Source organism: Macrosteles quadrilineatus, unplaced genomic scaffold (assembly GCF_028750875.1).
Source record: "Macrosteles quadrilineatus isolate MER2022 unplaced genomic scaffold, UCM_ALF_1.0 Scaffold_2__2_contigs__length_208266976, whole genome shotgun sequence".
Classification (NCBI taxonomy): Eukaryota; Metazoa; Arthropoda; class Insecta; order Hemiptera; family Cicadellidae; genus Macrosteles; species Macrosteles quadrilineatus.
This window is the reverse complement of record NW_026542595.1, coordinates 112,369,822-112,393,043: the sequence shown is the minus strand read 5'-3', so window position 1 is coordinate 112,393,043 and position 23,222 is coordinate 112,369,822. Positions and strand designations below refer to the sequence as shown.

Here is a 23,222-nt window from a genome sequence, read left to right as displayed (position 1 = left end):
ACTGTGATTAAGTGTGTTCTACCCGGCAGCCTGAATTTCAATTCAAGATGGCGGATTATATGGATTTAAATAGAATTTGGGATTGAACATGTCTCAGAGCTTGGGATTGTACAGGCTCTCAACATTCTAACCCTAATTTGTTTCCATTGATTGTGTGTTTTTTGTGCTCTTAACATATCAGAGCTTGCAATGGATGGGGAAAACATTGATGTTTAACTATTAATTAGAAGTCAAAATAACATGTGAAAATGACTAATTTACGGATTTTCAAAATGATTTTGTGAATAAAAAACAATTTTAAAATTTCAGTTCATCCAGTGCATATTTTGGATCACTGAGAATATTGTACAGTTTGTTTCAACTCGATAAACACTTTAATAATGCCACGAGGTTCTTGTTTTGTAGGACTATGTTTAAGCGGTAACCAGCCGGCAGGTGGAACCCTCCTATGTATTTGCAAATCTATATACGTATTTATTGCAGTTCAGTGGCTAGTCCAGTAAAACCTCCTTAAAAAGCCTCAGGATATTATCAAATAAGCATTGTTATCAAGGTTGGCCTTTTTTGAGGTTGCAATGACATATTGAAGGGTATTAGAACATCAGGGGTATTAGGAAATGACACTTGTTATCTTGTTATTGAAGTTCCATTAATTATAACTGAGAAAGAGATTATTTGCCATTCAGAAACTTATTTAAGACGTAAATAAACTTTGACAGGTTAAATTTCTGAAAATAAATTTAGATGAATTTCAGTGTGAATTCATTAATTTAATTAATTCATTCATTCATCAATTTATGCATCATCAATTTTGAATACTACAAAAATGATATGTATTTTTACGGGTAGACTTCCGTATCTGTTGGCACAAACAACCGAATAAGAATATTGATCAATGTATCGATTATTCGATATATAGTTTGGTTAGTTAAGTAAGGTTAACCTAACCTAACTAACCAAACGATATATCGAATAATGATTCCCTCCGACATTCTTTACTTGCGAAACAACAGCTGGAAAAGTATAAAGATGTCAGCTCAAACCGTCAATCGGTAGTAACATACACTAAAAAAGTAGTGGACAAACCAGGAAAAAATCGCCTCAAACCGCCTAAATTTTGTGAATGGATTAACTAATGTCGAGAAGACACACCTGTCCTTGTACAGAATGCTCGTCCACTCTCAGTTTGGCCACTCTGCTTTGTACGATTTTGAGATGGCGGAGTACGTAGTCTTCGGACGGAGCCAGACGATGAGCCTGCTTCAGGCAAGTCTCCGCCTTCAGCAGGTTGCCTCTCTCTACGTAGACGACGCAGAGATTGTGGAGGCCTTGGATGTTGTCGGGCTCCAACTCCAGGATGCGTTTGTAGCACTGAAAGAACAGAATCACATTACTGTTCCAAAATACTAGTTTTGGTGATTAAATGTCACACCTCCACATCCAAAAACGTTTCTAGCTCAGAACTGTTTCAAAGATAACTTCAAACACTATCAATTGGTGATTCGCTGTATTTGAACCCGTGACCTCGGACTTCGAAGCCCCGAGCTCTACCTTTATGAATCTTTTTGATTCCATTGTGATTTAGTATCATTTTAGCAAATTTTTTTAAAGTTATAGTTCTTTCTCCAATTGTTTCAGGTAAAGCTTTTTGCTATGAAAAAAACCCACATACCACAAAAAATTAGGAAAGTTCTAAGAAATGGTGTAGAAGAAATAGATAGACTGAGAAAAATTTTCGTTACATAAAGAAACTTATTTTTGGAGTTGAAAATTCCATTTTAGGAAGTCTGCAACCAGTTGGCACACATTATATTTTAATATTACTTATTTATAGTAATGTTTTGTCAAAATTGCTATGTGATATTTCGATATGGTTACCCAACAAAATTAAGTTTGTATCCTGGCTCGGTCAGACGATGCAGTTTTATGCTTCAAAATCTACACAATCATCAGTGACTAGTGTTTGAACAGTAAAGACGGGAAGGGTTTTTATGCCCCACCTGCATATCCTAGGACGATAGGTCCTATCCCGAAACTGTTTACACATTACTTCAGGCTAGTCCTAGAGGGTCGAGGAATTATCACATAGTTAACCCGGGACTAGATTTGAACCCGGGACTTCGGACCTCGAAAGACCCGACCTCTAACAAAGACGGCAAGGTTCTAGTAGTTAGAAAAATCAATAAAAGGACTGTTTATTGTGTTCAGTTGTTTGATGATAATTTGACTCACATTCTCTGCAGCGTCCAGATCCTTGATGTTGTTGATGTAGATGTCGCCGAGCAGGATGAGCCCCTTGACGTGGTCCGGGTGGAAGCGCACCAGCTGGTTGAGGAAGGGGGCCGCCTCCAGGGGTCTGTGGTCGTCAGCCAATAGCAGCGCCAGGTTGAACAGAGCCGAGCGAAAGTCGTCCTTGAGTTCCACGGCTCGACGGAACCAATGCTCGGCCCCGGCGGTGTCGCGGTCGTCCATGGCGAGCATGCCCAGGTTGAAGTGAACCCTCTCGTTGTTGGTGTCCTGCGGCAAGTTGAGCAAGATGTGAAAAAAAAAATCAATACATCAGTAACAGTTTTTTTAAGCTGTTTCTGAAGTTGGGACCATTTTATCAAAATCTCAATGACAAATGAATGCTGTGTTTAATTAACTTAAAACCTTCAAAAACTTTACGGATTTATAAGGATTTCAAACCAGTGACCCTCCAGGTACAAACGGCTATGAACCCAAGGGTCCCGAAATTACGAGAAATGTCTGACATATTTCCGATCTTTAGTACATGTTTAGATTTAATGAAACATTTTCTCGATATGGGATTTGCTCCAACCGTCGGAAATTTGCTACTCGATGATGGTCAGTTCATCATCGATTTCATTTGGGATCGCCCAGGAGATGACGTTGATTTACCCATTACCGCGAGAGATATTCACGAATATGACGTGCCTTATATTTTCGATGGCGCCGTGATTCCTGATCATATTCACGGTCGTGCCATGATCGCGGAATGTGTTAACAATCTCGCTACAATCACATAAGATGTCCACGATTTTCTGAAATTGTGACAAAGGGTTATGATATTTTCCGTCATCGTTCGAGATGTTTACTATGGCAATGTTATGGAGATACTGCCTTACAATGGCGATGGCGTCGTGATAGCGGAACACGTTCACGATAGCGCCGCGAACACGCGATATGACTTATATTGACTAAGTTCCAGTAGTCAATAAGCTATCAGTAACAATCTAATTGGTTTATTTATATGAGGTAAAAATCAACGGTTGTAGTCTACTTTCACGTTGGCTCACTTATTAAATTTGTCTCACTGTAATGAAAAAAAGCAAACGTTACATTTCCTAAAACATAAATTTTACCTATTTAAACTCACGTTATGCATTAAGTATGAACATATAAGGATGTAAAATTATATGTCGAAAGAACTTAATCAAAATTTAATCATTCCACTCCTAAATTACACCAATCAGTAGAATTGTGTTGAATGAAACTTTATGAACAAAGTAAACCCTTTTTCACTAATATAAAACCGGTTGCAAATCATACAGTTTCAATAATGAGATTGGTCGAACTTTTAAAAATGACAACTGACCCGAAAAGAGGACCAAGGCAAATTACAAAAAGGGATTTCCACTTTGATGGACTCTTGGCTAAAACCTTGCCCGACCTTTCATGCTTTACTGGAATCAAACAAAGAGATGAGTCAATAAACACTTTGAACGCTCGACCCGACAACAAACAAACTTTTTCTACCAATTCAGGGAGAATTTAAACTCTATGAATGTGTGGTACTTGTATCGCATTACGTTGAGCCTCTTAAAATGTAACTTCCACTTTTAAACTTATCAAATACTCAACAATTTCAGAGAGAATATTTTCTCTAAATTCGTTATATAAATATTAAAACTCATTTTATGCATAAATTGTTGTTTTTGCTTAAACTATAATTTTGACATGTTTTTATAATTATGAACAAATTTGTATAAACAAGTTATGGGCAAAAGGTTTCAACATTTTAAAAACAATTATAGATTTAATAATACGCTAAAATTGTCCCGGAGATAACACAAAATAAACGTAGTGAACGTTATTTCGTAAAAATTGTGTTCCTTACGAAAAAAAATCAGAGGTTTACTATTTGTCTATAACCTTGAATGATAGAACATCGATAAAAAGCCCTTCGATAAAATAACCTCTTTATATTGCCAAGATGCTTTATACGATTCCGCATTGAATACATTGTTTTTTAATGATAATAAACCCAATTCAACAACCACACTCCAAACAATTCGCTATACCTTAAATAACCCCAGATAGGCAAGGGAAATTGTTAAATCCATACCTTTCCATTGCTAAGCTCAGGAGATGACTTGGTTAAATTTTACTACTACAATTATATGAGCGCGACTCAACTTTACCAATATATTACAACACCTTAATTATACATAATTACTATTCATTCAAAACTGTTAAAGCATACACAAGGAATATCCACCCAAAATATATATTTTTTATATATAAATAATCTAGCCAAGACGTAAATTGTTTACCTTGTGAAGCAGTTTGAGAAGTCGCTCGCGAGCTACTTTCCGCAGCTCAGCTCGGCCGAGCTCCTGCAGCAATATGGCTGAGTTGAGAAGCGCCTGTTCATGCTCGGGATCAAACTCCAGAGCTTTATCAAGATAGGCCAACGCTTGTGAGGCTTTACCTTGCTCCAGGAACACCACTCCCAACTACAACGAATAGATACAGTTAGAGGTTGGTTAGTTTTTAATCAGTGTGTCTAAACGCTACTAAAGTATTTAGTAAGAAAACGACCGAAATGTTAGTCTATCGGCAAATTATAGTCGGTTCCAGAATCGGCCAGAGAGGAAATAAATAAGACGACACAATTCTGTACATTTTTTATATCCGTCTTCTATGTGACCAAAAATCAAGGAAGTTTTTAGGAAAACTTTCAAGAGGGATGGTGGACAGGACCTAACATTAAACGATTGTAGTTCTGGTATTTCATTTTCAATGAAACATGGAAAAATAAATTAATAAATAAAATAAATAAATCCTACAATTTTATAAGTGAGAAAGTTAAGATTTATGAATGGATGGATGGATGTTTGTGACAAGTAATCGCGAAAATACTGATCGGATTGTGCTGAAATTTGGTGTGATGATAGCTCACATTCCCGATTTAGTTTATAAATAAGAATTTATCATATGCATCTTTTGAATTCTTTGCATCCTTCTTTTCCTGCCGGTGAATGGGTACGAAAGGTTGGTGATAAAACCATCCAAAGAAATTGTGGATTACAAAACACACAAAAATTAAGTTCTAGTAGCGAAACATCTATAAATAAAGCACCTTAAAAATATATGGAGAAGATAAATAAAACATTGTACTTTCTTTTTCCACAGTTCTTTATTCGTCAATTCTCTGACCGTTAATTAAGGAAGCATTTGAAAACTTTCTAAGAAATTATGATGCAAAACACTTCAAACTAAAAGACCGTAATCCTGGAACCTGAACGTTTGTTTAATTATGCATTGGAAAATGTATTTTAAAATTCATGGAGAAGAAGAATAAAACATCGTACTCTATACTCCTATCCATTATATTCTTCTTTTGTTTTTTCCGAGAATGATGGATTACATGTGCGAGAACTTAAAGTAGGAATTTAAAATGAAGAACTTTTTACACTGTCTTTATATGAGAATATCTGTACTCGAAAATAACTCATGAAAATTTAACTCTTCACATTAGACAAAATAACCCTAACCTACGTTTGGCAATATTGGAAATAGTTTTCAATTGCATTGTGCTGTTTTTTTCAAAGTTCTGTAAAACAACTTCTTACACACAGATACATGTAGACACTTATTGTAGGTCGAGATTGGATTCATATTGGATGTTTTTGTCAAAATCGTGGACGTGCAAACCCAGAAATACACGCATTGTACAAGAAATTCTGATTAGGATCAGTATACATTAAATTTGTTGACCTCATATTTACAATCAATAATGAAAATAAAAGAAACAATTATTAGCAATAAATTTATTCTTGTAATATTTGTATTACAAGAATAATATTTACATATCTTAATGATATTTGCTTGGTTGTTGACTCTACCATTTTATTGGCATATCTTTTAAGGTTTTATATCAAACATAAAAAAAACTGTTAAGTGTTTCTATATAAAAATACCTAAACCACTAGAATTGTTTCTTTGCAAAAACTGAGGGAATATTTCCCAGGGAATTCTCCACCAAAACATTTCACTTAGGTGTGCTGTTGGCAGACCTTAAGGAGTGAGAGGGGGGGGGGTTGTATCTTAAGTGTCTGGGCTTTATGTTATAAATAGGGAAGTAAATGCTTTTTTGATGCATTAATATATACCTCATATAAATAGAACCCTTTTAATAGTAAGAGTTGAGGTGATGAGTTTCTAATTATTCTTTTTCTACTTAGTACATTGACCTAATAGAGTATTAAGTTATACAACAAAAGATAAAAATACCTCATTTTAAGATACTTGCACAGTGAATTTTTTGTTTATTTATAAAAATTGTATGGAAGTTGTAAAAAAAAATCAATGGGAATTTCTGCATAGACTAAACCTAATATAAATTTCCCAGTTGTTAAACCGAAATTATTTTTAAATTCTCAGATTCATTCATGCAGACATAATATACAAGTTAAATTTGGATGAAAAACAATTGAAGTTGTTAAAAAAATAAATGTAAATTTTTGCAAGGACTAAACCTAATTTATAATCTCCCAGTTGTTAAACCCATGTTATTTTTATACATTATATACAAGTTAAATTCGGACGAAAAACAACGCATCTGGCAAAATATTCAACAAGAGGAAATGAACTTTTTAAACTGGTTATTCGCTGCATTTTTGTTCTAATGAGAAACTTTGAAATGGAAAAGTTTCCAACAACAGAATTAAATAATGTATATTTGTTTTCAGGTTGACTGCAAATACAATGAAACTCTGTGCAGTACCTATCGTTAATTAATTTTAGTTTTGTTAACTTCTAATTGTTTTAATTCACTTTAACTGGTATTTACTGTAATTAACTCTTTTTGCTCTTTAATTTAATGTCCTGTCCTTAAGGGTAGGAGGGAAGACAGTGTCTTTTTCTCTATTTTTGCGTCTCCCGTTCAATTAGTTATGTTTAACTTTAAGTTTCCAACAATCGAAAATATATTTTAATCGTTTTAGAAATAAAAAAGGTGTCAACTGTACAAAGTGTATACTGCTTTTTTCTTAATCAAGTAATTTTAATGGGCGAGAAAATAATAAAATATATCTTAACAAGTTGTACCTCAATTTGGTTCATTTCTTAGGCATAGAATACAGCGAAAATTACTGCAATTTACATACATTAGTACTATATATCCAGTGAAATTTATTTTAGTTGTATGTGTTTTGTCTTTATATCATGTAGAAATCCAGTCTTTAAATTTAACACTCCTAAGGTTGCTGATCCTTCATGCTTTTTGGATTAATGAGAATTTATATTTGACCCTGGTTACAGCTGCCTAGGTTTTGAGGTAGACATTTTCTATCGAGGGTGATGCAGATAATCTGTTTTACTTTAACCGTACAACTCATCTACATTTAGGACATATGTTAACAAAACACTGTACAACGTGCAGACGAAACCCACTAAGGTACTTCTCAGGTACCTACAGGTTTACTTTAGTTACTTCACGTGGCTAAACTACAGAACTAAGCCTTAAAACTTAACAGATCCCTTGAACACCTGAGGTTAAGAGTTCAAGAGAATCAAAACTTGTATGCACAATTACACGGCAGCACTATTTTCTTCACGGTTCGCGCCATGATGCAAGGGTCAGCACCAGCTATTACTCACTGTTGTCGCTAGAAGTCCTGTTTACCACGTTCACAGACTACATTGGGGCAAGTGACGTAATATAATTACATTGTATATCAATCAATGACGTTACCACGGCCGTAATTTCATCATTTTAACCTATATGACGTCATCATTCCATATGCTTTATTAGTCGTTTCTAGGCATAACCTCACTTCCATTGCAATTCCACGTCAATTGTAAGCCAGAAGCCTTGTTTCCCCACTACTTTTACTAAGTAGATAACCAATGTTTTTACCTCACACAGACTAATATTTTCGGCCAGCATTCAACGTAATATAATTGTGTCCCATTATAACGTAACCAAGTCGATTTATCCCAAAATTCCCTATTTACACTAACACGACGTCACCACTCCTCAATCATCACGTTTCCGGACATAACCTCACTTCCATCGTGACGTCACTTGCTGACCAGAATCCCCGTTTTCCTACTACTTACAAAGTGTAGATCAATGATTATTTCTCACGTAGATACTGCTATGACTACATTGATACATAGATACTGTATATTGCTATGACTCACGTTATAGTATATGTCAGGGTTGTTGCTGTCATAGAAAAGCGCCCGCTCGTACACCTGTTGTGCCTCCTTGGTGCGGTTCAGCTTGAGCAGAACATCTCCACGGTTGATGTAGGCCTGGGTGTAGTCCGCTCTCATACTGATGGCTTGTCTGTACAGCAAGTCGGCCTCCTCTAGCCTCGTCTCGTTCTTGGCAATCAGGTTGGCGAGGTTCAAAAACACGTTGAGATGGTTTGGGGCGATGCGGGCTTGGTAGGACTCGCCTGGCTTGGCTTTGGGCAACAGCGATTTGGCCTGGAAGGAATATGGACTCATATAATCTACCATACGGTGTAAAGATTGTCAAATTATTTGTCACTTCGTATATTATCTAGCCAGAAAATGATGTAGCTAAAGATTTGAAAGACGATGGGATCTTAAATTCACCTAAAATTACAAATGTTTGGATTCATTTCGTTTTGTTTTTGTGTAAAGGATCATAGGTAAATACTATCTGATTTAAGAACCATTTAAGATCCATCGATACAAGTTTTATTGTTCAAATAACACTATGTTTTATATTGTTATTCAACATTATAGCTACCGTAAAATGTACAAGAACCAGTTCAGTTTATATGGATTTTATTCAATTTAATTAATAGCAAATCGGGTGCATTGTATTGAAAGTTATAAAAAAATACATTTTTACGGTCAATTTAAAAATTATGAAAACTGCATCAACGTGTACCATGCTATATAGCTTCTGAATTAGGATTATGTATACGTAATGAAAATAAAGACTCATTGTTTAATTAACACTTGTAAGAACAAGGTGAAGATACTAGGATGAAGATATTTCAAGGTTTGTAAAGAACCTGGATGCTTATGTCATAATTTATGTATGTAATCACTAAATTCAGGAAAATGTGCATAAACTATCTTAACTCAAACAAACACAGATATTAGGTTTCAACTAGAGTTTTTTCTGGCTTTAAAAATCATACTTCAAACTAAAAACTGTAAAAGAATTACCTTCAGGTAGGCATCCTCAGCTTCTTTGAACATCTTGAGATGGTTGTAAGTTCTTCCAACATTGATGTGAGCGCCGATATCGTCTTGTTGAACACTAAAAAGATTGAACATGGAATATTCAATATATTTATAGTATGCATTTATAAAAATGCACATCTATACTGTGTGAAATTAACTAGGTGGCGTTCGCAGAGGCATCCACAAAATTGAGCGGAGTCATCAAGGGTTCATATTATATTGTTTTTGTCTTACTGCAGTAAAAACAGTATTTTAGCGAATTTCCCTATAGGGAAGTAGCTATTACCGTAGGTCTCATGGTAAGACCTAAGCCCGGGACCGATTTACTTTTTCATTTTGATGTCCCCAGAGGCCAAAAACACCATTCGTTCAAATTTTTATATATCTATATATAGATATATATATATATATATATTACTAAGCAAATCAAAATACCACAGTACCCTAAAAACATTTTATTTTAACGCAATTAAAAATAAAATGTTTTTAGGGTACTGTGGTATTTTGATTTGCTTAGTAACATTTAAAGTAGCCCTCATTGAGGTATACAATAACAAAATATATATATATATATATATATGTGTCCATCCGCACGATAACTTGAGTAATTTTTGTCCGATTTTGATAAAATTTGGTTTGAAGGTGTAAGGCGGGATAAACTTGAATGAGTTCGCGAACCAGCATGATCGGACTATGGGAACGGGGGTTTATGGGGGGTTTTATGGGGTAAAAATAGGTTTTTCCCATTTTTGACCCTAAAAACACGAAATTTCACAATTTCTTTTTAAACCATTTTGTAGAGCTTAAAAAACCAATAATTTAGTATATTGAAGCGTTATTATACGCCTATTTGTTACGGAGAAAATTCAAAAAAATTGTAATTTTGAAATTCCCATGTTATTCTTATGGAGAATAAGTCAACTGTTTTAGTTTGCTCGTTTATGAACATATTTTGATCGATTTTGGAAAATACTTTTATTTCTTACTAAACTATTATCAATTTACAAAAAAAATCTTTTTTATCTTCCCTGTTGCAGCAAACCTAAGTACTCGTTAAACTTATTCTATTTAAATAGGAAATAAATGTGCTATTTTTATGGAGGCATTTTAGTGTAAATCCAATCAGGTTAACGGAAATTCGCTTAGTCTGCAGGTTTGCTGCGGCGGGGGTTATTTTCATGCATGCGCTGCGGGTCTAAAGTAGCATTTTTAATATTTAGGGAGTAAAAATCGTTTTTAGCCTCTATGGAGTAAAATTCAGCTGTTGTCAACTCAGTTGTAAATTTCGATTGTAAACGATTGCATGTATCGAAAATATGTATCGATTTGTGCTTCATAATCATTTTAACATATTACAGTCTACAGTCTCTTCCCGTAGCATTTTAGCATTGCAGATACATTAATCCATTCCCAAACTCAACACTGCTCACCTTTACTACTTCCTTCACCACACCCTACGTCGTGGACCTGTTTCCCTCTCTTCCCATAGCATTTTAGGATTGCAGATACATTAATTTAATTGCCAAAGACAGTTCCCACACTCTGCGCTGTTAGCCTTACTACTTCCTTCACCATTTACTACGTCATTGGCCTGTTTCCTTCCTTTCTCATAGCATTTAAGTATTACAAATTCATTTATCCATCTGTGCTGAGACAGCTGGTTTTTAATTTTGGTTTCCATGAAAATAATTGATTGTAAATAAACTAATACTAAAGAAAGAAAGTTGATACAATTTTAACTCTTTATTTATTCTACATTTATTAACTTAAAACTTAATTTAAAGCAGGAAAACCAAACATAACTTTACTTATCCACGGATATCACAATATGGTAGCAGAGCGTGGTTTCCTGCTTTAACTTTTTACAACTTTCTAAACTTAACTTCTTTACTCAAAATTTTTACAACTTCCAACTTTGAACTTCACTTTCCCAAATAACTAAGAATGACTTCAAGATGGGACCTTCGATTGAAATCTGCCTTACTACGACTGAAGACTTATACTACTGATACAAATGCATTCTTGGAGACTACAGACTTAACAGAACTACAACTTCAAACACGACTACGGACTTTGACAAGCTTTGTAAAGAGAGTGGAAGAAATTCAAAAACGTTTGGACACCGAGCCTATTACTGAAGATGGACAAACTGAAGGACCCACCACAGAGGACGACTTCATAAATACTATGATGGACTGTGAGGAGGTGCTTGCACAGCTTACGGTAAGACTAGATATTTCTCAAACTAATAAGTCACAGGCAACAGTGCCTGATACGTCTACCGTTCAGCCAATACCAACTATACAGCACCAGTATGTTCAACTACCAAAGTTGGTATTACCAACCTTCCAAGGGGACATGCTACGGTGGCAGGAGTTTTGGGATAGTTTTGAGTCTGCCATTCATAGCCACCCCACACTCAGTAACGTTGACAAATTTAACTATTTGATTGCACAATTAAAAGGTGACGCTAAACGTTGCATCGCTGGACTCCCCATTACAGATCTAAACTATGATATTGCTATTACCTTGTTGAAAGACAGATTTGCTAAGAAACAGGTAATAGTGAATTCTCATTACTGTGCCTTGAGGGATATGCCACCTATCAAGTCCAGTGACACGGTAACACTAAGGCGAGGATTTGACAACATTGAGAAACATATGCGTTGTCTTCAAGCCTTAGGTGAAGACGTTACTTCTAACTACTTTGTTTCTCAAATTTTCAGTAAGCTGCCCTATGAAATTGTTTTGAAAGTTGAAGAAATGAATATTTCTGGGGAATTGGATGTTAAAACTTTGTGCAAATTTGTAAATAACTTAATTTCGATTCGGGAGAAAGCAGAGCAACTGACGACCTCAACACCTAGCACTTCATCTTACTCTAATAGTTTTGTTACTGTTCCCAATCCACAGGCGGACACTAAGAGGTTGACAACTACCCACTCACTCGTGGGAAACGATAAATTAAATTGTATTTTTTGTGAAGGAACACATTGGAATGACCAATGTACAAAATATCAATCTGCTGAGGCACGTAAGAAAGCAATTCAAGGTAGGTGCTACGTATGTTTAAGTAAGGGACACACTGTGAAATTTTGTAAATCACATAAAAGGTGTGTTTACTGTAAACAGCAGAATAATCACAATAGAAGCTTATGTACCAAACAGTTTCCTACAGACCAAATTTCTAGAAACACCATCAAAGTAGACACCCGATCAACTAATCATGCCAAAGCTTTGCCTGCAAGTAACTTCAACCCGAGCAAGGTACCTATAAATACCGAAGAGTCTGCTTTAATTTCTATGTCGGAGAGTGTTATTCTTCAAACTGCAACTATTACTTTGCGTAATGCTGATACTAAACAAGAAACGCGTTGTGGTGTTCTTTTTGATAGTGGTAGTCAGAGGTCTTATGTGTCTAAAGGTTTGGCTTCTAAACTGAGTTTGAATAGTAAATATTGTCAATCATTGTCTTTATTTACGTTCGGCAACCGTGAATCTAAAACTGTTGAGACTCAAGTAACAGATGTTCGATTACTGCTGAACGATGACACATGTATGGATATTATAGTAAACATTGTTCCACATATCACTGGGAAGGTAGTTTCTAGTACCAATATCAACTTAAATACAATTGCTTCCTCCTATCCCAAATTAAAGTTAGCAGACGGCCAGTTTACTTCACAAAATATTGATCTATTAATAGGGAACGATTATTATTTTGATATCATTCAGGGTCAGAAGATAGAAATTTCACCAGGCTTATTCTTAGTGAATAGCAAATTTGGTTGGATCGTAACTGGTAGGCATAACGATAACAATGATCATTTCCCTCTGATGTACGAGTCATCTTTTCTTACTCTAGTAAAACCCAACAACCTATTTCCTAGGTCTCCACAAACCTTAAAGCCAGATATCAATATTTGTGAAGGTGATGACATCAAAAACTTGTGGCAATTAGAGACTATTGGTATTAAGGATGACCCACACGTGAAAGATGATGACATCGCATTGAATAAATTTAATGAAACTGTTAAATTTGAGAATGGTCGTTATTCAGTTTCCTGGCCTTGGAAAGATTATCCTCCAAATTTACCAACAAACTACAATCTTTCTCTCGGTCGTTTGAAATCTTTAACAGATAGACTTTCAGACAAACATAATCTTCTATGTGAATACGACTCGGTAATTCAAACCCAATTGAAAGACGGTATAATCGAACGAGTGAGTTTTTCAGACAGAAACGATGGAGTCCTTCACTATATACCTCATCACCCTATTATCACTGAGTCGAAAACCTCAACTAAACTTAGGATAGTGTATGACGCGTCTGCCAAAACCAGAAAAGGCAACAATAGTCTTAATGATTGTCTTTACCGTGGACCTGTAATTTTGGAAAACCTATGTAGTTTACTTTTACGTTTTAGAATGAATGCTATTGGAATTATTGCTGATATTGAGAAAGCATTCCTTCAAATAAATCTTCAAACTCCAGATAGAGATGTAACTAGATTTCTGTGGCTCAAAGATCCTTTGTCAGCACCTACTAAGGATAATATTGAGGAGTATCGATTTTGTAGGGTTCCGTTTGGAATCATATCCAGTCCATTTTTACTCAGTGCTACTGTTTTTCATCATTTGTCAAATTGTGAACTTGATAATCTTAATGAAAGGTTGAAGTCTTCATTTTATGTTGATAATGTGGTTACCGGATGTGACACAGATCAAGAGGCCACAACACTATTTACAACTGCTTCTAGTTTGTTCTCTGATATTAACATGAACCTTAGATGTTGGTCTTCAAACTCAAAGACACTAATGACACAAATACCAATGGAAAAAACTACAACTGAGAATACTACTGATGTTAATGTTCTTGGATTAAGATGGAACACCAATCTTGACAATCTTCACATAAAACCTGTTAACAATGACAGAAACAAACCTATTTCAAAAGGACAAGTTTTAAGTACTATATCATCCGTTTTTGATCCCTTAGGGTTATTATCCCCTGTAACACTGAAGGCTAAAATCTTTCTCAAACAGTTGTGGGAAGACAATTTGGATTGGGACGAATTACTAGATGAGCCTAAATGTAGGGAATGGAATATTATATGTGATGATATTATTAAAGTAACTGAAGTTTCTATTCCTCGATTCGCAGGATTACGAGCAGATCATGTAGAGCTCCATTGTTTTACGGATGCATCAAAGGATGTATATTCGTGTGCTGTGTATATCAAATTAATTAGTAAGGAGACTGTCAAAGTGACTCTCATGTTTTGTAAAAGCCATTTAACTCCAAAGTCAAAGCCGAAAATTACCCTTCCAAGACTCGAACTTTTAGGAGTGTTGATTGGAACAAGAGCATTACGTTTTGTGGAAGAATCCTTAAAATTTCCTGTTGTAAATAAGATACTGTGGACTGATTCACAATGCGTGTTACGTTGGATTAGCACAACAAAGCTGCTTCCTAAGTTTGTGGAGAGAAGAGTAATGGAGATCAAAACCAACACCGAGACGCAATTTAGATACGTTCCTACTGACGAAAATCCAGCTGATATGGCGACTCGAGGTAAAACGGTGGATAATCTGAAACACTGCAATGAATGGTGGTCAGGTCCACAATGGCTGTCTTGTAGTCAAGACTTGTGGCCGGATTGGTCTTCTGAATTTAACAAACCATTAACTGAAGACGATATGGTTGAAACTATTGAAGAAAACGTCGTCACCTTGACTACAAAGACCGAAGACGTGAGTGAAACTAGTAGTCCTTTTGGCATAGATATACAAAGGTTTTCATTACTTTCGAAACTGATTTTGACAACAGTTTTTTGTAAAAGGTTTATAAGTGGATGCAGACGGAATAAACAACCAAATCATGTTATTCCTACATCTGAAGAACTCAAAGATGCTCGTTTATCGTGGATCAAACATGTTCAAAACACTTGTTTTAGTGAAACACTAAGTAATATAAGAGATGGTAGGTATGATAGATTGCAGAATCAACTTGGCCTATTCGTTGATATGAATGGACTTATCAGATGTAAGGGTAGGATCTCAAATGCAGACCTTGAAGAATATTGCAAGTTCCCTATACTTCTACCAAAGAACGATTTATTTACTCAACTGCTCATAGAAGAGTGTCACTGTAAGACTTTTCACATGGGAGTGCAACAAACTCTCTCGGAACTTCGGAAATCCTTTTGGTTAATCCATGGCAGAGCTGAAGTCAACAGAGTTTTGCGAAAATGTTTGAAATGTTTAAAATACGAAGGTGGACCATACAAGCTGCCCCAAATACCCTCGCTTCCAACAGAACGGGTGACTGAAAGTATACCTTTCCAATTTACAGGACTTGACTACTTTGGCCCTCTCTACATTAAATCCTTTCAAGCTTCTAGAGTTGAAGTTTCAAAAGTTTACGGTTGCATATTCACCTGTTTAGTCACGAGAGCTGTTCATTTAGAGATCACCAATAACTTGTCGTCAGAAGAATTCTTACTATCTCTCAGGAGGTTTGTGGGAAGAAGAGGTACTCCGAAGAAGATTTACTTGGACAACGCTACTCAGTTTAAGAAGGCTTCCTCGTTCTTGAATGATATGTTTGTTGAACATCTCGATACACCAGAATTACTGTCTTATGTAAGTGAAAACCACATCGAATTTACTTACATCCCAGAGTTTGCACCTTGGATGGGAGGAATGTACGAGAGGTTGATATCTTTGATAAAGAGATGTTTAAGAAAGAGTATTGGTTCAGTTACTCTGACTAAATCACAACTCGACACTGTGATGATTGAAATAGAAGCTGTTGTCAACTCAAGACCACTAGTTTATGTATCTTCCTCAGATCAAAGTTTGACTGACTTTATTATAACTCCTGGCCACTTCCTTAACTTCCATGGAAAAAATGGTTTTGTAAATAGTTTGAATGAATGTCAAGAAAACGACATGGAGTTTATTTCTAAAGTGACTGAATCGGACTTATTAAAGATGTGGAAAAAGGGAACCAACAACTTAAATAGCTTTTGGAAGATTTGGAAGAAAGACTATCTGTTGAGTTTAAGGGAGAGAACTCAACATAATATCAAACAAAGAAGAATTCTGTCAACCCAACATCCACAAGTTGGTGATGTAGTTCATGTTCACGACACATTACCCAGAGGGACATGGCGACTTGGGAAAATAGAAGTCCTTAACGTCAGTGCTGATGGAAATGTAAGAAGTGCCAAAATAAAGTTAGGATCTGGGAAATACATCACCAGACCTATTAACTTGTTGTATCCCATTGAAGTCTCTGACGTGAATTCCGGAAAGAAAAAAGGGGCCCAGAACAACTAACTAATGATGTGGGAGTGTGCTGAGACAGCTGGTTTTTAATTTTGGTTTCCATGAAAATAATTGATTGTAAATAAACTAATACTAAAGAAAGAAAGTTGATACAATTTTAACTCTTTATTTATTCTACATTTATTAACTTAAAACTTAATTTAAAGCAGGAAAACCAAACATAACTTTACTTATCCACGGATATCACTATACCATCTGCTCAAACGGTTCCCCCACTCTGCACTGCCAGCCTTTACTACTTCCTTTACCACTTACGTCGTGGACCTGTATTCATCGCTTTCCATAGCATTTTAGTATTTTAGATACGTTAATCTAATTGCAACAAACATCCCCACTGTCCGTACTGCTAGACTTTACTACTTCTTTCACAATTTCCTATGTCTTGGGCATGCTTCCATCCCTTCTCATAGCATTTCAGCATTGCAGATACATTAAAACTGCTACAAACGGTTTCCAGTTCCCACACTCCACACTGCTCACCTTACTACTTCTTTCACCTGTTCCTACGTCGCGGATCTGTTTCCCTCTCTTCCCATAGCATTTTAAGATTGCAGATACCTGAATCTAATCGTCATAAACAGATCCCACACTCCGAACAGATCGCCTTTACTACTTCCTTCGCCACTTCCCACATCGCGGACCTGTTTTCCTCCCTTTCCGTAGCATTTTAGGAACGTTGTGACCTTAATCTAATCGTCATAAACAGTTTCCATACTCCAGACTGTTCACCTTTACTACTTCCTTAACCTCTTCATACGTCACGAACCTCAAGCTAGTGTCGTCATTTGATTATAGTACCTGGGGACCGAGCTTTGCTCGGGGAAAATCATTAGTTCACTCTGAAAGCACCGTAGTATCGGAGATGCATAAATCCACACATCTACATCCTACACAATTTCCTACGTCATGGATCTGTTTCCCTCCATTCCATTGCATTTAAAGATTGCAGATACCTTAATCTAATCGTCATAAACAGTTCCCACACTCCGGACTACTCGCCTAGACTATTGCTTCACCACTTCCTACGTCGCGGACCTATTTTCCTCCCTTTCCATAGCATTTTAGAATTGCAAATACCTTAATCTAATCGTCATAAACAGTCCCCACACTCCGGACAGCTCACCTTGACTACTTCCTTCATCACTTCCTACGTCGCGGACCTGTTTTCCTCCCTTCCCGTAGCATTTTAGGTTTGCTGATACCTTAATCTAATTGTCATAAACATTTCCAACACTCCGGACAACTCGCCTAGACTACTTCCTTCACCACTTCCTACGTCGCGGACCTATTTTCCTCCCTTTCCATAGCATTTTAGGATTGCAAATACCTTAATCTAATCGTCATAAACAGTCCCCACACTCCGGACAGCTCACCTTGACTACTTCCTTCATCACTTCCTACGTCGCGGACCTGTTTTCCTCCCTTCCCGTAGCATTTTAGGTTTGCTGATATCTTAATCTAATTGTCATAAACATTTCCAACACTCCGGACAACTCGCCTAGACTACTTCCTTCACCACTTCCTACGTCGCGGACCTATTTTCCTCCCTTTCCATAGCATTTTAGGATTGCAAATACCTTAATCTAATCATCATAAACAGTTCCCACGCTCCAGACAGCTCGCCTTGACTACTTCCTTCACCACTTCTTACGTCACGGACCTGTTTCCCTCCCTTCCCATAGCATTTTAGGATTGCCCATACCCTTATCTAATTGCCATAAACAGTTCCCTCACTCCTGACAGCTCGCCTTGACTACTTCCTTCACCACTTCCTACGTCGCGGACCTATTTTCCTCCCTTTCCATAGCATTTTAGAATTGCAAATACCTTAATCTAATCGTCATAAACAGTCCCCACACTCCGGACAGCTCACCTTGACTACTTCCTTCATCACTTCCTACGTCGCGGACCTGTTTTCCTCCCTTCCCGTAGCATTTTAGGTTTGCTGATACCTTAATCTAATTGTCATAAACATTTCCAACACTCCGGACAACTCGCCTAGACTACTTCCTTCACCACTTCCTACGTCGCGGACCTATTTTCCTCCCTTTCCATAGCATTTTAGGATTGCAAATACCTTAATCTAGTCATCATAAACAGTTCCCACGCTCCAGACAGCTCGCCTTGACTACTTCCTTCACCACTTCTTACGTCACGGACCTGTTTCCCTCCCTTCCCATAGCATTTTAGGATTGCCCATACCCTTATTCTAATCGTCATAAACAGTTTCCGCACTCCGGACTACTCGCCTTGACTACTTCCTTCACCACTTCCTACGTCGCGGACCTGTTTTCCTCCCTTCCCATAGCATTTTAGGATTGCAGATACCCTAATCTTATCGTCATAAACAGTCCCCACACTCCGGACTGCTCGCATTTACTACTTCCTTCATCACTTCCTACGTCACGGACCTGTTTCCCTCTATTCCCATAGCATTTTATGATTGCCTATACTACTTCCTTCACTACTTCCTACGTCACGGACCTGTTTCCTTCCCTTCCCATAGCATTTTAGGATTGCAGATACCTTAATGTATTCGTCATAAACAGATCCTAGACTTCGCACTGCTACCCTTGACTACAATGTATCGAGTAATCTTAAGTATAATCTTTGCTCAATATTAACAAGTGATGTTTTTCCTTTTGTACTGTATTTGTAATTTCCTAGTATACTGTGGGTAGTTGGCTTATTATGAGCACATGCTAAAACTTCAAATCTTTTGTTTACTTTTTACTTGTTATTTAATTCAGCCAACATGGTTACCTAGCAACCCATAAGACTAATGTTAAAAAAATGTGATTTTCAGTTTCATTTTTCTACGGATTCCTGAGAGACTTTTTTAACGCCATATAGATGTTGGCACTCACCGATATGGTCTTTATCACCATGCAAAATTTGAAAACGATTGATTCAGCCGTCTAGGAGGAGTTTGCGTATTACGAAATGCATAAAAGTCGACGTATAAGAGCTTCGCTCGCTTCGCTCGCTCCGCTCAATGAAATTGTTCACACGCCAAGCTTATACATAAATAAACTTGTAACTCGCTGAAGTGTTGTCTAGTTGTCAAAACAATTTACTTTTCATTTTGTAAATGACAGCCTTTAGCAGGTATTGACAACGATATAATGTACATGTACAGCATAAATACAGGACGACTTGAGTACCGGATACGGTTGCTAAATGCAATTTAAAGTCTTGAATAACGTAGGTATTTTGAATATCAATAGGTGACCTGGAAGTTATTTGGTGAACAGTAATGTTCATAAAATAAACTTTTAGTAAGTAAAACACACAATCAACAGCCAAAAATTACAGTGTGTTCATTTTGTTTGTGACTTCTGTTAAAATAACGGAGTAAACAAAATTGTCGACTCAACAAAAGTTTGTTATTAAACCACAAAACTTGTCAAAATAATTTAAGAAATCAATAATAAAATGCCAATATATAAATTGATACCGTAAATATTTTTTTATTAATCTGATTACTGTTGCTTATTTTTACGTCCAGTAACAAATAATGGAATATCGGATAATATCCCACGATTTATGGATGATAATCCTCTGAGATTTATTTTGAACCCTTGATATAGCGAATAAAAACCTAAATATTTAACTAACCTAACTTGTAGACTTTGTAAAGTTCTTTCTACGAAATACTGGATTATCGAATACATTATAGCAACATTGAATCCATGCCAATAAATAATAATTTGTATGAGTAGTCATTAGATTATTAAATAGATTAGATGGATTTAGTTTTTAATTAACAATATTTACATATATATTTTGAAGAATTAGCCCGTTTTTTTCACAAATAATTTCTTTATCAATATTTAGGGATTTGCGTTAGACTCATTTTATGTCCTTGGGGCTAATAGTGTGTACAGCAATTAATTATTTCAAAGTAATTCCCAATTTTAAATTGAAATTTAAATAAAAAATATTCCGAATCAATTCACTTGAATTTATCATCAATACAGAATTTGTGTCAGAAATATCGACGTGAGTTGAACACCTATAAACCTGTTTCAATGCAATTCGATACATCTCTATCTGAACAATGCATGTTATCCGAAATATCCAGATGGTTTGAGGGACCCCAGATTATCTTCGATGCTATTCACCCCAACCACAACGATTCCCATTCAACGTTCAACGCTATTTATTTAATACCAGGACAATGCATTACTTAAGTGTGAAATAAGAGAAATATTTATATATATACATTTTAAGTGTAAATGAACACGAAATATGCAAGTCTAATATCTACACTGTGTGTTTGGTGAATTTATGTAAGGAATAGTAATTTTAATGAAAAGTTTGTTAGATTGCAGAATATGTCATTATTCTTTTGCAAATTTAATATTTACAATAGTTTGATAAACAGTAATTTTTAAATAAATGTATTTATGGGCGCTTAGTGTTTCGTGTATTCAGCTGGTTATTGATATTCCTATTTACCACTTTACCGTTCCTAAATCCTAATAATTTAGATGCTTAATACCTATCACAGAACTGTTTAAATGATCCTGGTTAAAGCGTCAACTTTTCTGATTTTCAAATTATACCAACCAATTGACCAACGAGTCTCCTTGCCAAACAAACCAGTTGACAACAATTATAAATTAGATAAGTACACATCGTCCACATGTCATTTTGTTAAAGTTTAATTTGGTTTATATGTAATTTTGTTGGCATTCCATTTGACCTACATTTGAGATGAAATAAAAATGATTAACTCAATTGGTCGTCAAGTCATTTGGTCGACAAATCACTTGGTCGACAAATCACTTGGTCGACAAGACACTTGGCCGACAAGACACTTGGCCGGCAAGACACTTGACGGACAAGTCACTTGGCAGACAAGTCTCTTGGTCGAAAAGAAACATGACCGACAAGTTACTTGTTTAAAAACTTACATTTCTACAAAAGTTGAGTATGATTAACAACATCTTGTGACTCATGTCATTGTTGATTTTGTTTGTTGATTGTAATTTTGTTATTGTTATAATATCGAAAACTATAACTCACCTGACAGCTTTGTGGAAGTACTGCAAAGCCTCTGTAAAGCGTCCTTGTCCCTCCAGAGCGTGGCCCACGTTGTTGAACAGTTTGGCGTTGTGCTGGTTCACTCTTAGCCCCGCCATGAATATGCTGTACTCTGACGTCCAATCCCAGTTGCGGACGATGGTTTTGGTCCCGTGGGCGAGCAGAAGCAGGAACAAACCCGTCCACGCCAGCTTCCTGTTCCTGTCATAGAAGAAAAACATGTGATCAATGTTGACTCTAGTGGTAGTTTTAGTTTTGGAGCCTATCTTTAGGTTTCACAGAAACATAGAAATACACAATCTAGCCGATGAAGGCCGTTTGAAAACTGCATTGGAAAGTTTTTATCTGTTCGTTACCATTAAGTTTTTTATAATACATCGTGTGCGTATATTGTTTCTGTGTTTTAAATGGCAATGGGAGATATGCATAAATCTGCCATATGAAACGTTTGTTTGAAATTTCTGTGACAATTGAAAAAGTATGAAACCACTTTCATTTAATGGGAAATAGCATTCAGCAGGAGGCAAAAGTAATGTATTATTCACTTATAATTCCATATACTTCTTGCACATTTTTCTTTTGATAATTTTAAACGTAAACATGTATTTACCTCTTTTCCGCGAGCGCCTGCCAGCCGTAAGCTACGAGCATGCAGAATCCCATTGACGGCATGTACAACACTCTCTCGGCCACAACGAAGCCGACTGGGAAAAAGAGGTTTGACGCTGGAAGAAACGGCAATCCCAGGAAAGCCAGGCTCTGGAAAATACGACACTTGTATGACTGTTGAGTAATGTAACTACCGTAATAGAACTTATCACCTTAGTAATAAATATTGTTTTCTGTTAGTTAGTTTGATTTTTAAGTGATATTCTCGCCCAAGGGTTACACTGAACTACGACACCGACTCTTATATTCATGAAGAAATTTAAAACATTTTCGTTCCATTAATTATGATCAATAACTTAACTATACCATTGTATTTGTATTTGTTTGTTATAAAGAGTTTTAAATGTAAATGTAATATAAATGTAGTTTTAAATGTAAAGTGTAAGACTTAAAATGGTTTACAATCCTGCAAATAGTAATCCTTGGTTGCTGTATTGACAACTACGGTTTGGTTTTTAATTTCCAATGGGCTTTAAAGGAAGTGACGACTTTTGACTCCTTGTATGCCTCATGTTTCAACTTCCAAGTTGAAGTTAAAAGTTCTTAAAGAGAAACTAGTTGCCACTACAGCAATCATACTTGCAATACTTACAGGTATTGTAAACCATTTGAGGTATAAAGTAGTAATTCGAAGGCTAAAGTGCTTTGGTAAAGTACAAGAAGTAATCGCAAATCCAAAAAATTGTATATAG

At 36.1% G+C, this 23,222-nt stretch overlaps 1 protein-coding gene across 3 annotated transcripts in view; it reads right to left on the bottom strand.

Moving 5' to 3' along the window:
* Nucleotides 1-23,222, bottom strand: part of LOC128987363 (protein O-mannosyl-transferase Tmtc3) — a 262,549-nt gene that overhangs the window by 2,824 nt on the left and 236,503 nt on the right. For all 3 annotated transcript variants that reach the window (XM_054408171.1, XM_054408169.1, XM_054408168.1), the window contains exons 9-15: nucleotides 22,472-22,620; nucleotides 21,844-22,062; nucleotides 9,442-9,535; nucleotides 8,434-8,724; nucleotides 4,557-4,739; nucleotides 2,233-2,517; nucleotides 1,153-1,371 (exon numbers count right to left, since the gene is read on the bottom strand). In XM_054408171.1, coding sequence (XP_054264146.1) covers nucleotides 1,153-1,371; nucleotides 2,233-2,517; nucleotides 4,557-4,739; nucleotides 8,434-8,724; nucleotides 9,442-9,535; nucleotides 21,844-22,062; nucleotides 22,472-22,620 — 1,440 coding nt within the window. The remainder of the gene's footprint in view (nucleotides 1-1,152; nucleotides 1,372-2,232; nucleotides 2,518-4,556; nucleotides 4,740-8,433; nucleotides 8,725-9,441; nucleotides 9,536-21,843; nucleotides 22,063-22,471; nucleotides 22,621-23,222) is intronic.